The sequence below is a fragment of the Microcaecilia unicolor genome, chromosome 14 (genome assembly GCF_901765095.1).
Source record: "Microcaecilia unicolor chromosome 14, aMicUni1.1, whole genome shotgun sequence".
NCBI lineage: Eukaryota > Metazoa > Chordata > Amphibia > Gymnophiona > Siphonopidae > Microcaecilia > Microcaecilia unicolor.
The window spans coordinates 53,587,176-53,603,269 of NC_044044.1; the positions used below are offsets into that span (position 1 = coordinate 53,587,176).

General features: G+C 45.8%; 1 protein-coding gene across 10 annotated transcripts in view; it reads right to left on the reverse strand.

The window, feature by feature from the left end:
- Positions 1–5,487: 5,487 nt before the first annotated feature.
- DUSP23 (dual specificity phosphatase 23) overlaps positions 5,488–16,094 on the reverse strand; it is a 118,763-nt gene continuing 108,156 nt past the window's right edge. For all 10 annotated transcript variants that reach the window (XM_030187078.1, XM_030187073.1, XM_030187075.1 and 7 more), the window contains one exon: positions 5,488–5,943. In XM_030187078.1, the coding sequence (XP_030042938.1) occupies positions 5,758–5,943 (186 nt within the window). In that variant the 3' untranslated portion in view covers positions 5,488–5,757. The remainder of the gene's footprint in view (positions 5,944–16,094) is intronic.

Sequence of the window (16,094 nt, forward strand, 5' to 3'; positions counted from 1 at the left end):
GTAATGTGAGGTGGTGGTGGTCAACCAGGCAGAGCCTCTGGGCCCTCAGGCACTGCCCAGTTTGTCTGAATGGAAAGAAGAATGAGGTAGAAAGGGAGACAGATGGTCCAGGGTAAGGGGAGCACGAGGGTAGAGGGGATTAATACAGGTTATTGGAGGACTCATGGGGGAGGGGGAATATAAAAAATGTTAAATTAGTAATAACTGGTAAAACAGGCCCGTTTCTGACACAAATGAAACGGGTGCTAGCAAGGTTTTTCTCAGAGTGTGTATGTTTGAGAGAGTGTGTGTGAGAGTGAATGTGCGAGTGTGTGTGACAGAGAGAGAGTGAGACCGTTGGGTGCGAGTGTGTCTCCTCTGTCCCCTGCTCCCCCTCCAGCCACCCAGTGATTCTCCTCTCTCCCCTGCCCCCCCTCCAACCACCTAGCAATTCTCCTCTTTCCCCTGCCCCCCTCCATCCACCCAGCGATTCTCCTCTCTCCCCTGCCCCCCCTCCAGCCACCCAGCGATGCTCTTCTCTCCCCTGCCCCCCTCCAGCCACCCAGCGATGCTCTTCTCTCCCCTGCCCCCCCTCCAGCCACCCAGGGATTCTCCTCTCTCCCCTGCCCTCTCCAGCCACCCAGCAATTCTCCTCTCTCGCCTGCCCCCCCCTCCTGCCACCCTGCGATTCTCCTCTCTCCCCTGCCCCCCCCCCTCCAGGCACTCAGTGAGTGTCCTCTCTCCCCTGCTCCCCCCCTCCAGCCACCCAGAGATTCTCCTCGCTACCCTGGCCCCCCTCCAGCCACCCAGAGCTTCTCCTCGTTCCCCTGTTTACCTCCGTCAAAGCGGCCACATCTTTGAAAGCCCTGCCCGTCTGTAGCCTTCCCTTCGTTCCCTCTGAGTCCCGCCTGCTGACGTAATTTCCTCTTTCTGCGAGGGCAGGACTCTGAGGGAACGAACTCGAAGGGAAAGATATAGACGCTCAGGTTGTGCCTCGTGCTGCTATCCTGTGGTTGGGTCAGTGCTGTTTGTGACGAATCCGGAAATGCGTGACATCAATTCAGGAGATGAATACAGCGTTAGAGGCAGCACGAACCCTTCAAACTTTCACTGCCGCGGAGTCAGCTTCAGAACATTGGAGGTGCTTTTTATTATATAGGATGGTTATAGGCAGGGCTTTATTCGGGGGATTCTGAGTACTGGCACCTTTTCTGTTACCTGCTAAAATTGACACATTGTTCCCAAGAATTAATGAACGATCCCAGGCTCTGAAAACCAGTGCTGCCTTATGTTTTATTGGAACAGGATATACTGGTGTAACAGAACACATTAAAAGGAATTCCATTAAACTCTGATTGCAGGGGCCTGGCTGTTATGAAGTAGGTCCCTCACTGATTACCCTACCTGTGAAGGATGGTCTGACACCTTTATTTGCTATAAAAAAAACACAAGCAGGTCAATATTCAACCTGCGGCGGTCCAAGCTTTTGAAATGCTGATCATGGCTGGCTAAATTAGCCCCTAATATTCAGTGTTGGGCCATTTCCGGGTGCCAGCACCAATTACCAGGGGCTAACTTCAAGCAGGCTGGCTGCAGGAGCTCATGTGGGATCAGATGATATTCAGCTGGGGTCCGCATAAGGCAGTTGCTGGGACCCACATAACCTTTTGTAGCTTAAAAAAAAAGTCCCTTGATCCCCCTACTTCCCACCCCTTCCTCTCAGCCCATGGCATAAAGACCCCTCCCCCCCCCCCCCCCCCGGAATGGACCACTCTCAACCCCAAATCCCACCCAGCAGTCCAGGTAGGTCCCCCCAGGTCTACCTTTGCTCCCTGGTGGTCTAGTTGGAGCATTGGGGGGCAAGAGAGAAGCCCCCTCACTCCTGCCTCTTGTGACTGCCAGTACCAAATGGATGCTGTGATCTTTTGTGACAGCTCATGCGGTACTACAGGTTGAAAGTGAAAGGGATCATGGAGCCTACATGTGTAGGCGCAAACACACACACACACGTGGACTGAGGGGAGGGGGATTGGGGACTTTAAGATACAAAATGTTATGCAGATATTGGCCGATATTCAGTGCTGGCACCCACATAACCCCATCTCCTCCCTAACGCCGCCTCCTGTATCACCCCTGACCTGCCCACCTTTTTTTGGTGGTGGTCAGAGGCAATATTCCGTGGCAGTGCCCACTTCAGTGCCACTGAATATTGGGGGAGGGGTGGTGAACTTTTAGGGCCCAATTATAGATCCATGTCATACACATAGCAGACGAGACTCGACTAATTACTACCCTGAGTGATTAGACTAGATTCAGTAAGTGGCACTCAAAATTTGTTGCAGAAAAAAAATCTGCGTGGAGCGCTATTCTATAAATGGTGCCCCAAGTTTGGCATCATTTACATTATAGCACTTTGAGCCGACTGCCATGCCAAACTTTGGGCACAAGGATTACACCAACTGAAACTGGTGTAAATCCAGGCACGTAATTCAGGTGTGAATCCCCGGTATTGGATAATACTGCACACATCTTTAGTGAATGCCCCTGACTCACCCATGCACCTCCCATAGCCACGTCCTGTTTTGAGTTGCATGCGGATCTTTATAGAATGTGTGCGTAAATCCAAATTGTTGCCAATTTACGCAAATGATTGTTAGCATCCAGTTATTGGCACCAATTGGCTCACTAGCCAATTTAGTTACACGCTCATCTCAAAATGGCACGCAATTTTGCGCACCCTTTATAGAATCCGGGGTATATGTTCCTACAACTTATTTTACTAGATGTGCCATCCTCTTCAAGTCATGGGACCACAACTCTGGAACTCTTTACCTGATCAACTCTGCAATTTTGATCAGCTTTTACCTGTTAGAAAGCACTTTAAAAAGCTATGTAAATTGTTAGACTGATTTAAAAAAATGGAATTTTACATGATATGGATACATTGATTGGCACATGGCTGGCAAATCTTAAAATGTATTATGTTAAAACTGAATTATTGTTTTTTTTTTTTTTTTTTTTTAAGTACTGTAAATACTCAAATAGAAACCCATCTGAAGCTAACCAAGATAACATTTTTCCCCTAAAAAAAAGGGGGAAAAATGTTAATAAACCGATAGGATTACTTGAATATAAAGTTCTCTCTCCTTCCTTCTCCTGCCCCCCCCCCCCCCCCACCCCAGTGGCATCCGGCATTCCTGCCTTTCCCGATGTGTCCTGCCATGGCTGGTTCTGCCCCCTCCCCTCAAGCCTACCTTACAGCCCTGGTGGTCCAGTGTTGAGCTGAGGCAGGAGCGATTCTCTCCTATGCTCCTGCCCATTCAGTCTCTGTACTGAAAATGGCTGCTGCGAATTCCCGCGGCAATCTCGCAAGACTGCTGCTGAAACTTGTGGCAGCCATTTTCAATACGGAGAACGCATGAGCAGGAGCATAGGAGGATCACTCCTGTCCCAGCTCACCAACAGACCACCAGGACTGTAAGGTAGGCCCAGGGAGGGGGAGGGTTCCTCTTTACAATAGAGGAAGTGAGCGAGTGCGAGCTTCCAGTTGGGGAGGGAACGGTGGATGCTACAGGGACAGCAGTGCTGGTTATCAGGTGGGGAGAGGAGGCAAAAGTGCCGGTCATCAGGTGGGGACTCAAATATAAACCAAGACCCCCATTTTTGGGACCAAAATCTCATTTTATATTCGAGTATATATAGTATTTTATATTACCTGTGAATGTTTTTTGGTTATGTGCCTAGAAATGATTTAAATAAAATAAAAATGGAAAACCTTTAAAAAATTATTCCCATAGGAAGCAGTTCTCTAACAGGGGGAGGGGGGCGCCTCCATTTAGGTGCTCTGATAACGCACAATAGGCAATTATTTTCTAATGACAACTGGGCACTCAGATTCGGTTACAGAATAGTAGCGTAATGCACCATCAGCATGTCTATCATTTACACTTCCTCATTTCCACCTGCCACAGACCTGCATAACTGCAGGTCCATAAATCTGGTAGGAATGTGCCTAATTTACAGTATAAGTGAGTGCCCACCCATGCTTTGACCCCTCATGTCTGCGCTAGGCCACTTGGGCACCTGCTGTTACTTATGCAGGTAAGCAAACACTTATACACACGACAATATTCTATAAACTTATGTGCGCAAGGAGTGCATAAATGCTGGCGCCCGGTTATAGAATGAGGGGCATTAAGGGCAAGTCTATATCTTGGTGCCTATGTTTACGCACGAAGCAGTGCTCGTAAGTTATATAAACACCAGCTCTTATGAGTGTGACTAGTATGGTTACTTGTGTAACTGCTAGCTGGGTGCTAAGCGGTATTGTATAACCTCAGTGCACAACTCATTTACTGCCGGATTATCTATATCACGCCTAGTGTTCTGCGCTGAAATCTAAGCATATTCCATAACAATGCACGAAACTTAACTGGCTTAACAAGCCAATCAGTGTTTTTAACAGCATTTAACAAGCAATAATGAGTACTAATTGGCAACAATTAGAATTTGCATGCATAACTCGCTAAGCATATTCTGTAATGAACTGTGCCTAAATTCTAAAGCGTGCAGTTCAAAGGGGCATGGCCATGGGCACAGAAACTGGCTTTTCGTGGGCGTTCCCAAATTTACACGTGTTCATTGGTGTAAATGGAGGCACGTAGTTTTAGGTACTTCTGGGATGTTAACTAAGAGTATTCTATATACCGCATCTAAATCTTATAGACTATGCCTAGGCGGAAATGTTTACGCGCAGATTAAGCGCCATATATAGAATCTGGCCTTTAGGGGGGGGGATTCAATAAATGGCATCCAAAGTTAGGTGCGGGATGATCCATGCTAAGTTAGTGTTCTGTAAAAGGCGCTCAACACGGAAGACCTTTACATTATACTAGGATTAGCAAGCATCTCACACCTGACTTTGGGTGTAAGCATTTACAATTAGGTATGCAAATCCAGGCATTCTGTAACATCACGCCTAATTTCTGGCAGCACCCCGATCTGCCCCTGCCGTGGTCACGCCCTGTTTGGAGTTGCGCACTAAGAAATTTAGGTACAGAAGAAGGCATAGGGCACATCTACACAACTCCTAATTACTGCAAATTAAGGGCTTGTGAACCCCAATAAAATAGATTGTTATCGCTTAATCGGCTAATTAGTTTACATGAGGATCTGTGATCTGCGCCCAAATTTGGGCGACTTATATAGGATCTGGTGGCTAAGCGGAATTCTATTACTTTAATGCGCTACTTGCTTATCATAAGGGAGGCACATGGGCAGGGTAAGGGTGTGCTCAACAGTTACGTGCATAACTTACTACTATTTTATTTGGCACCGGCACCTATTTTTTAAAAGTGTATAACCAAATTTTAGGTTATTTTATACATCTTAAGCAGGTTTTTGTTTTTTTTGTGAGGGAGCTCTCCCTGCCATTTTGGAAAAAGTCATTTTTCTGGTTGCTACCCTTAAAAAGTTTCAAGGGCTCCGAGAGACTTCCTCTCATGGACATAAATAATAAATCCATATTTATTGTTATTTCATATTCCTACTATTATTATGTCCACTGTAGAATGAAGGAGCTATTCCAAACAGCACAGCAGAACCGGACTTTCCGTAGGCACATATAGTGATGTCAGCAGAGAAACAGGAAACTTGTTTTTGTCTGAGGGGAAAGGTGGAAGAACTGCTGCTCAAGACTGTCCTTCCCCAGGGGTAGCTAGGTAGGAGGAATTTACCCTGAAGCTCCAGAACTGGAGAGCGAGGCATTGTGCCCTTGTCTCACTTGATGTGGTGGTGGAACTGGATGATGGCTTTCTCCTGCTCTTGTGTTTCAATTGAGCCCTGCCTCAGGCGCCGGATTTCATGGATGGCATCCACGCCGGTAATTTTCTGCGCTTTTACCAGGTAGCAGGCGAGCATGGTGCCAGTCCTTCCATAACCATGCAGACAGTGGACCCCCACACCCTGCAGAGAGCGTAAAAATGCAGAGGTAAGGCTTAGTTGTAGGCTGCTCAGGGCAAAGAGTAACCCATTGCATCTAAGTAGATTACAGCTCAAGAGTAGAAATGAAAAGGGGACAGACAGAGGAAGAAACACAAGGTGTTGCATTAAAATATATCAATTAACTAAAAACAGCAGAAAGCAACTACTTTAAAATGATTACAAATATTGACCTAAGTTACAAAAGGAGGGACAGGGGCAAAAAGACCTAGACAAAGGTAGTCAAAAAGAACAAATGTGAAGGGAAGGGCAGGGAACTACCCTGGAGGCAAAGTTTAATCTGTAGGAAATGCCTTAAGGAAAAAAAAAAGTGTCAAATGCCTGCTTACATTTTTTAAAAGGAAAGGGGGAAAGGGGATGGGACTTGATATACCACCTTTCTGTGGTTACAATCAGAGTGGTTTACATTATATATAGGTACTTATTTTGTACCTGGGGCAATGGAGGCTTAAGTGACTTGTCCAGAGTCACAAGCTGCTGCAGTGGGAATCAAACCCAGCTTCCCTCAACCGCACCCAGAAAGTGACCACTACGTAAGAAACATATTTGTGCATCGACTCTGAAACTGCATAAATCCTTTGTCTGCGTGTATGAGAGCCGTCTGCAGCATGCACAGAGGAGCCACGCATAGCGACTGACTGTTCTGCTCACCGACTGGCTTCCCCCAAATTGCATGCAAATGAGCTGGGTCGCAAAAGCAACGAGCAGCTCATTTGTATGCGATTCTCTTTCTGAATCCCTCTGTGTTTCTAAATCGGTAAATTTTTACCGATTTGGAAATGCAGACGGATTCTTAACGGGACCTTTGTGCATCTGGCTCCCAGTTCGCCAGGATCAAAGCCCATATGGAAAGCAGAAGCTGATTCCAAAGTGTTGGGAAAACAATTTTGAAACAAGAATGATGACTGGATATAGAGCGATAAGCTAACCCTGTAGCCCCTGGGCTTATCCAGGGGTTCAGTAGGAGTGTTGTATTCTACTAGATGGGTGGCCCCTGGCTTGCTCCCCATTGGCTCTTCTGTGTATCCCCTTCTCCACCCCACGATCAGCTGTGAATGCTCCAGCCCCCAAGTAGAGGGGTCTTGATCATCGCTTAAAAGCAATACTGGGATCCATGTTTCGTTTCCATTTGCATTATCTGATTTTCATCTCTGCCTGTATTTCGATCAGATCATTTTTTTTTTACATAGTTACATAGTAGAAGACGGCAGATAAGACCTGTATGGTCCATCCAGTCTTCCCAACAACTTTCCTTTTAGTTACGTGGTCTGATGGGCTCTTTTTCTTCTTCTAGATCTGATGGTTACTGGATGAGGTCACTGCACTGTATAGATTTTACTTCTTTTCCACCACTATTTACTCGATTTCTTGCAGATTTTGTGACCCTTCCTCTGGAAGAACAAGTACGGTCTGTGCCAGAGCCGGTGGTGGGAGGCAGGGCTGGTGGTTGGGAGGCGGGGATAGTGCTGAGCAGACTTATATGGTCTGTGCCAGAGCCGGTGGTGGGAGGCGAGGCTGGTGGTTGGGAGGCGGGGATAGTGCTGGGCAGACTTATAGGTCTGTGCCAGAGCCGGTGGTTGGGAGGCGGGGATAGTGCTGGGCAGACTTATATGGTCTGGGCCAGAGCCGGTGGTTGGGAGGCGGGGCTGGTGGTTGGGAGGCGGGGATAGTGCTGGGCAGACTTATACGGTCTGTGCCAGAGCCGGTGGTGGGAGGCGGGGCTGGTGGTTGGGAGGCGGGGATAGTGCTGGGCAGACTTATACGGTCTGTGCCAGAGCCGGTGGTTGGGAGGTGGGGATAGTGCTGAGCAGACTTATACGGTCTGTGCCAGAACGGGTGGTGGGAGGCGGGGCTGGTGGTTGGGAGGCGGGGATAGTGCTGGGCAGACTTATACGGTCTGTGCCAGAGCCGGTGGTTGGGAGGTGGGGATAGTGCTGAGCAGACTTATACGGTCTGTGCCAGAACGGGTGGTGGGAGGCGGGGCTGGTGGTTGGGAGGCGGGGATAGTGCTGGGCAGACTTATACGGTCTGTGCCAGAGCTGGTGGTGGGAGGCGGGGCTGGTGGTTGGGAGGCGAGGATAGTGCTGGGCAGACTTATACGGTCTGTGCCAGAGCCGGTGGTTGGGAGGTGGGGATAGTGCTGGGCAGACTTATACGGTCTGTGCCCTGAAGAGCACAGGTACAAATCAAAGTAGGGAATACATGAGTTGTCTTGTTGGGCAGACTGGATGGACCGTGCAGGTCTTTTTTCTGCCGTCATCTACTATGTTACTATGTAGTTACTTGGAATACTACACTGAGCGGTGCCTTTGATTCCATTGCCCCACTGAAGTACTCTGTTCAAAATTCTGCCGTCAACTGTGGTTTAATAAAGATCTACATATGCTGAAACAACAAGTCCATCAGGCTGAACACAGATGGAGGAAAAATAGGACCCTAGATACACATTCAATTTGTAAAGAACGGCAGCACCTCTACAACTATTCATTTAGGGGCCCTTTCACAAAGCAGCAGTAAGCACAACCTGCGTATACCACATGGGAATCTGGAACTACCGCCGGCCCAATGCGGGCGCCAGCGATAGCTCCACCCTCAGCACGCGCCATTCCTGGCGCTAAGGAAAATAGGTTCCTATTTTTTACCACAGTAGTTACCCGGTGGTAATTGGGCAGTGCGTGCCACCGAGTTAGTGTAGGAACCCTTACTGCCACCTCAATGGGTGGCAGTAAGTGCTCCCCCCCAAAATGGCCATGCAGTAAGTGAAGTCTTACCGCACGACATTTCTTTTTTCGGTCTTTGCACCTGCTGTGGTAAAAAGGGCCTCAGTGTGCGGCAAAACCAGCCACCACCGCTAGTGCAGGGCCCCTTAAAAAGGCAAGAAAGGAATGTTATTCAACTGTAATTAGAGATTCAGCTAATCCCGCAAATTATTTTTTTCTTCGATATTTAAGTTTAACTAACATCTCCTCCTTCTTGAACAAAGTTTTCACTTCCAGCAGTGGAACAATTTGCAGACTATTTGTTTCCTAAAATAAAACAACAACAACTTTACATTCTCAGTTCATGACACCTACAGCAACTACTGTTATGGATGGAAGAAGTCCCCTTACTACGGCAATGGGAACTCCAACATAGTCTAAATTTCACCTACAAACTCTTGTACCACTCTCTAAGCTATTGTCAAAAACCCACATAACTACTTGTCGTTTAGATCCTGTTCCATCTTCTTGGGTAAAATTGAATGAACAGGGATTACTGCCTTTAGTGTGTTCTATTTTTTTTGTATTTATTGAAATTTTAAATTATTATACAAGCAAAATACTTGATAATAGAAAAACTGAATAAAGAATGATATCCCAAAGCAATACAATAAGTATAATAAACTAGAAAATAAAATAATAGTTTTGTCCACTATGGGAGAAGAGACCATTCCAAACAAAAATCTAGAAGGAAATTTACAGAACAACAGATTCCACAAAAAAGAGCAACTGTCAACACTAAATTCCAAATTCCCGAGACTCCAGAATTATTTATTGTATTTGTACCCCACATTATCCCACCTTTTTGCAGGCTCAATGTGGCTTACAGAGTGGTGTTATGAATCAGTCATTACCGTATTTTTCGGACTATAAGACGCACTTTTTTCCCCCAAAATTTGGGATTCTCGGCGGCCATTTTGAATCTCGCCGAGACTGTCAGGAAGCAGTCAGGAGCACGGAGAGCAGCGCGATGGGCAGGAAAGAGGGGGCTCTTTCCTGCCCCGACGTCACTAGACCACCAGGGAACATGGCATCACGTAAGTAGGGGACGGCGATCCAAAACTCGGACAAGACGCACCGGAGCACCTAGGTTTTAGAGGAGGGAAAAAGGAAAAATTTTTTTTTCCTATTTCCCTCCTCTAAAACCTAGGTGCGTCTTATGGTCCGGTGCGTCTTATAGTCCGAAAAATACGGTACATGTTCTTATGTACATTACATGATCGTATATACTGTCACTAACAAGCTGAGGTATGAGGTGATTTAGGTGGAGATGTGTAAGTTAATGTCATATGGGATGTGTTTTTGATGTATTTGTGTAGGGAATGATTTAGATCCTGAAGGGTTTTATTTATAAGCTTTATTGAAGAGATATGTCTTCAAGGATTTGCGAAAGCTGGGTAGGTTGTCCATGGATTTCAGGGCCATAGGTAGTGCATTCCATAACTGTATGCTTTTGTACGCAAAGGTAGTAGCATAGGCTTGTTTGTATTTCGTTCCTTTGCAGCTGGGGAAGTTCAGATTGAGGAATTTGCGGGCCGATCTTTTGGCGTTTCTGGGCGGTAAGTCCACTAGGTTTAGCATATATAAAGGTGCCTCTGCATGAATGATTTTGTGTACAGTTGTGCAGATCTTGAACTCGATTCGTTCCTTGAGCGGGAGCCAGTGTAGTTTCTCTCTTAGGGGCTTTGCACTTTCATATTTAGGTTTTCCAAAGATGAGTCTACCCATCTAATGAAAATACCCATCTAAGAAGGTAGTCCAATTTGAATTGGAAACTTATTATCCAGAAACGACGATAACTGTCTAAGGTCAAAGAAAATATATTGTATACCTTGAATTTTTTATTTTTTTTTGTTACGTTTGTACCCCGCGCTTTCCCACTCATGGCAGGCTCAATGCGGCAGGCAACGGAGGGTTAAGTGACTTGCCCAGAGTCACAAGGAGCTGCCTGTGCCGGGAATTGAACTCAGTTCCCCAGGACCAAAGTCCACCACCCTAACCACTAGGCCACTCCTCCACTGTTTTCACGAAACATTCAACAGGGAAGCTAAGAAAGAAAGTACCACCATTATTAATACCTCTAATATGCATGATCAGGAAGCACCACAGACGCTCTTGGGTTTCCTTGCATATATGGAAAACACCAAACTCTTTTCCCTAGAAATATATCTGAATGATGTTTGAAATATAAGTAAGTAAGTATTGCCATACTGGGAAAGACCAAAGGTCCATCAAGCCCAGTATCCTGTTTCCAACACTGGCCAATCCAGGTCACAAATACCTGGCAAGATCCCAAAAAAGTGCAAAACATTCTATACTGCTTATCCCAGAAATAGTGGATTTTCCCCAGGTCCATTTAATAATGGTCTATGGACTTTTTCTTTAGGAAGCCGTCCAAACCTTTTTTAAACTCCGCTAAGCTAACCGCCTTTACCACATTCTCTGGCAACGAATTCCAGAGTTTAATTACACGTTGAGTGAAGAAACATTTTCTCCGATTCATTTTAAATTTACTACATTGTAGCTTCATCACATGCCCCCTAGTCCGAGTATTTTTGGAAAGTGTAAACAGACGCTTCACATCTACCCGTTCAACTCCACTCATTATTTTATAGACTTCTATCATATCTCCCCTCAGCTGCCTTTTCTCCAAGCCAAAAAGCCCTAGCCGCTTTAGCCTTTCCTCATAGGGAAGTCGTCCCATCCCCTTTATCATTTTTGTCGCCCTTCTCTGCACCTTTTCTAATTCCACTATATCTTTTTTGAGATATGACGACCAGAAGTGAACACAATATTCGAGGTGCAGTCTCACCATGGTTCGAAACAAATGCAATATAACATCCTCAGCACATTAGATTCAAAAGCAAAGGACACAAGTAATGTAGCCCAATCTTCCACTGTATCCAATGATGTTTCCAAAATCTCTGATATATTAAAACTATCCGGTAACACTGGGGAGGGAGCCAAAACCCCTTGTTCAGCCACTTATTCTGTCTCAAGTTGTTTTCAAGCTGTTTTTGCTTCCAATGAATATTAATACAGTCCTGGATAAGGGATTTCTGAGTCTTTTTTTAGCTCTTCCACTTGTTTTCTCAATTCCAACAAGCCCTCCTGGTTCTTTTATAGAACAGTTGACTATATAGCCTTAAAGTTAGTACACACAGGTTTAAGCTCAGGTCTCCACTTGGTCTATTTGCATACTCACAGTAGTTTTCAAATCAGTTATTGCCTTCCAGATGGGTTCTAAGTCATCACAGGGGAAAGCTCTCCTCCTCCAAAAGCTCCAGGCGAAACCACCAAAGGGCATGCCTGCACCACTTGCAGTTTCAGTGATGAGGTCGTTGCAGCTGGCCCAAAGGCTGATCCAGGTCTGGGTATTATTTTATTTTAGTTAGCCTGTTCCACCACCGGCTTATTTGGACCTCTACTCCAGCCTCAGGGCAGTGCCAAGTGCTCCTTCTCCTCCTTGAGACAAACTTACCAGGGGAATCTGCCCTGCCTACAGTCAGCGAACTGGAAGCAGCCAGCTGCAGAAGAGTGCGATCAGGAGGGCTCAACGATTCTATCTCCTTCTAATTCAGCGAGGGGACATCCGGTAGCTCCCACACCATTACAGGTCAAGCAAATTGCAGAAACAAGGTCTGGGGCATCATTGGGGACTCGGTAAGGAGACTGCCTTTACCTTTCCTCTCCTCTTCCTCACCTTTGAAAAATAGAGTCGAAGGCAAACACTTGTTGGGAGCAAACAGGAGCATGGCTGCCCAGCTTCATGTGACAGCAGCCATCTTGGGTGTCCCTTTCTTGTACTTTCTATTATTAATCATAGCTTATTTTTGAGTTCAGCTCCTGAGTCTTGGAAAATAGCAACTGTCTGTCCTATTCTTAAGACCCCGTAACCAGATCCAGCGGTTCCTGCAAATTACCGTCCAATTTTTAACATTTGCGTCTTATCCAAGTTGACTGAAAAGGTCGACCACTTGCAATTGGCTAAATTTGTTGAGCAAACTGTCATTCAACTGTACCAATCTGGCTTTTGAGCCAATCATAGTACTAAACCACTCTTACTTCCTATAGTCAGTGAGCTCCATGCTGGTTTAGATAAGGGTTCAGTAACTTTGGTGGTGTCATTAGATCTGACAGCTGCCTTTGATCTTATTGACCATTTTCTTACTTCCACAGATTAGCTTGGGATTGCAAAGATCAGACGGTTTTCTTCTTTTTTTATCTAATCATTTTTTTCAAGTTTCTACACCTGAAACATCTTTGCTTAGGCCGTTTGATTGCGATGTTCCACAGGGATCCATTTTGTCCCCTCTGTTTAACATTTTTCTAATTCCACTTGGTCTCTTAATCCAGCATCTTGGTTTTCGCTTTTATATCTATGCTGACGATATTCTAATGGTTTATTATGCCGACTTGTAAAATATTGATCTGTCCCCACTCCAGGGTGGTCTTCTATCAATTGAGAGTGGTTAGCTGAGTATCACTTCTTAAACCATGACAAGATAGTAGCCTTTGGGTAACCGCAAATTCACCTTACACAGAAAGGTCGTTAAACTTACTTCATACACAAGTCATCCCATCTTGGGATGATTCTGGATTCCCAACTTTCTTTTGCACCTCAGGTTTCTACACTAGCACGTTCAGGTTTTTTTGCCTTGAGGCAATTAAGGTCTGTTAGAAAATTTTTTGATCAGGTCTTTCCATACACTAATTCATGCTATTTTAATGTCTAAACTAGACTACTGTAACAGTGTATTGTGGTGTATCCCACTCAAATATAAAAAGGTTACAGGTTATCTAAAATACTGCTATTCGACTTTTTTGTAGTGCGGGTAGGTATGAACATGTCTCCCATTTGTTAGCTCGGTATCAATAGTTACTAATCAAATTTCATGTTCAGTTCAAAACTTTTGGTTCTTACTTTTCAAGCATTCCCGAAAAGTTAGAAGTACATAAGTACTGTCATACTGGGACAGACCAAAGGTCCATCAAACCCAGCATCCTGTAACATAGTAACATAGTAGATGACGGCAGAAAAAGACCTGCACAGTCCATCCAGCCTGCCCAACAAGATAACTCATATTTGCTGCTTTTTGTGTATACCCTACTTTGATTTGTACCTATGCTCTTCAGGGCACAGACCGTATAAGTCTGCCCCGCACTATCCCCGCCTCCCAACCAACAGCCCCACCTCCCAACCACCAGCTCTGGCACAGGCACAGACCGTACAAGTCTGCCCAGCACTATCCTCACCTCCCCAGCCCTGCCTCCCAACCCCGGCTCTGGCACAGACCGTACAAGTCTGCCCAGCACTATCCCCGCCTCCCAACCACCAGTCCCGCTTCCCACCACCGGCTCTGGCACAGACCGTATAAGTCTGCCCAGCCCTATCCCCGCCTCCCAACCACCAACCACTATTCCCAACAGTAGCCAATCCAGGTCACAAATACCTGGCAAGATTCCAAAACAGTTATAAGTACATAAGTATTGCCACACTGGGATAGACCAAAGGGTACTCCCCTGAATTTAGAATCACTTATTATCCCCTACTGTCCTGCGCGAGTTTTTTGTTCTTTAAATGACCATAGACTTGTATTGCCCGGGCCAAGATTGCTGCTGCTACTGCTACTAATCATTTCTATAGCGCTACTAGACATATGCAGCGCTGTACACATTATATGCAGGTACCTTCTCTGTCCCTAGAGGACTCACAATCTAAGTTTTTGTACCTGGGGCAATGGAGGGTTAAGTGGCTTGCCCAAGGTCAAAAGGAGCTGCAGTGGGAATATTTGAAACCACTAGACATTCAGCCTTTTTCTTTACAGCCCCTGCAGCTTGGAATGGACTGCCCTTTGAACGTCATGCCAAGTTATCTTTTTTTAAAATTGAAATCTTTGCTAAAAACTTTCTTTTATCAGCAGGCATTTGAGAGACTGTGAGTAGACAGGCATGAGACTTGTTTATTGTGGTTTTTTTTGTTTAGTGTGTGATATTCTTTTTGTTTTCCTATCATTAATAGAGTTCCTTTCATTTATTTGTTTTCAGACTGTATACCACCTTGTCCTGTTTGTTCAGTAAAGGCGGTAAAGTAAATCTTAATAAACTGATTGCAGGTTTCCATAAGGACCTTGTGCTTATGACACTACTCCTGCAAGGACCAGAGTACGTATGCCAGGGGTTAGAGGGAGATAGGACAGGGCAGAAATCTCTGGGTAGCCATAAATGAAGGTTCACAGCATCAGAATTCCAGAACCGATTCTGACCTAGCTGGAGGCTCAAAGGTGAAGCAGAAAACTGATGGGCTGAAACTTTTGGCCCTGTCAAAAATAAAAACAAAAAAAAGGTATAAGCCCCAGAACATTATCTTAGACCTGGGCACTGCTATACTGCTGCCACAAGGGACAGAATACAACAGATGCTTAAAAGGAAGAACACGGACTCAACATGCCATGCTATAGTACAAACCAGTAAAGGCTGAGACACAGAAAAACACAGGGTATTAATCCTGGCTCTCAGTGATTCTGTAAGACCTTGAGACAGGTCACTTTGGGTGAAACTTACCATTATAAGCTCTTCTGTCAAGGAATCCCATTGTCCTTCTACTGCACCCAATCAGGGCTGTGTGCCTACCCTACTCGCTAATCCTTTCCTCATAGCTGGGTTGATCATACCCTCTACTGTCACTCCTTACGCAGGTTGTATCTGTCAAAACTATTGGTAGCATGTAGGGCACTGATATGCAACTCTTTGTCTTTTTAAGCCTGATGGATTGTCTGACTTGTTAACTATTCAACAGGTATTAGGAAGTTTTCATCCTTGGAATACGTCACCTCTTCAGGTCAGAACAGCTGTAGGTAGAGTGAAAGAGAAACCTGGGACTGGGCGTTCCAGCTCTCACCACCGGTACTTGGCAGTAGCACATGAGTCACGGTCTCACCCCTACCACTGTGCAACCCTAACCAAGACATTTTACCTCAGAGTGCCTCACTATTAGTACCTACTGAATCAGGCAGGGCTGGCTCCAGGGAATGTGGCACCCTCATCCCCTAATCAGCTCTCTTCCAGCCAGCCAGCCTGCCTACCCTCATGAGCTGCCTTCCAGGGGATCCCCACTTGTTCCTGTCCCAGCAGCTGCCTTCTTGAAAATTGCTCCACTAGGGGATTCAAGATGCCATATAAGGGCTTCCCCCCCTTAATATAGCAGCTTGAGCCCCCTAGCAGTAACATCATGAGACTACCAATAAGGGGTTTGCGGAGCTATTTTGAAGAATGCAGCTACCAGGGCTGAAGTGAGAGGGGATCAGTCCTGTATCTGTCACCCTCAAGGCCCTTGTGGTGAGTTGGGGTTCTGGG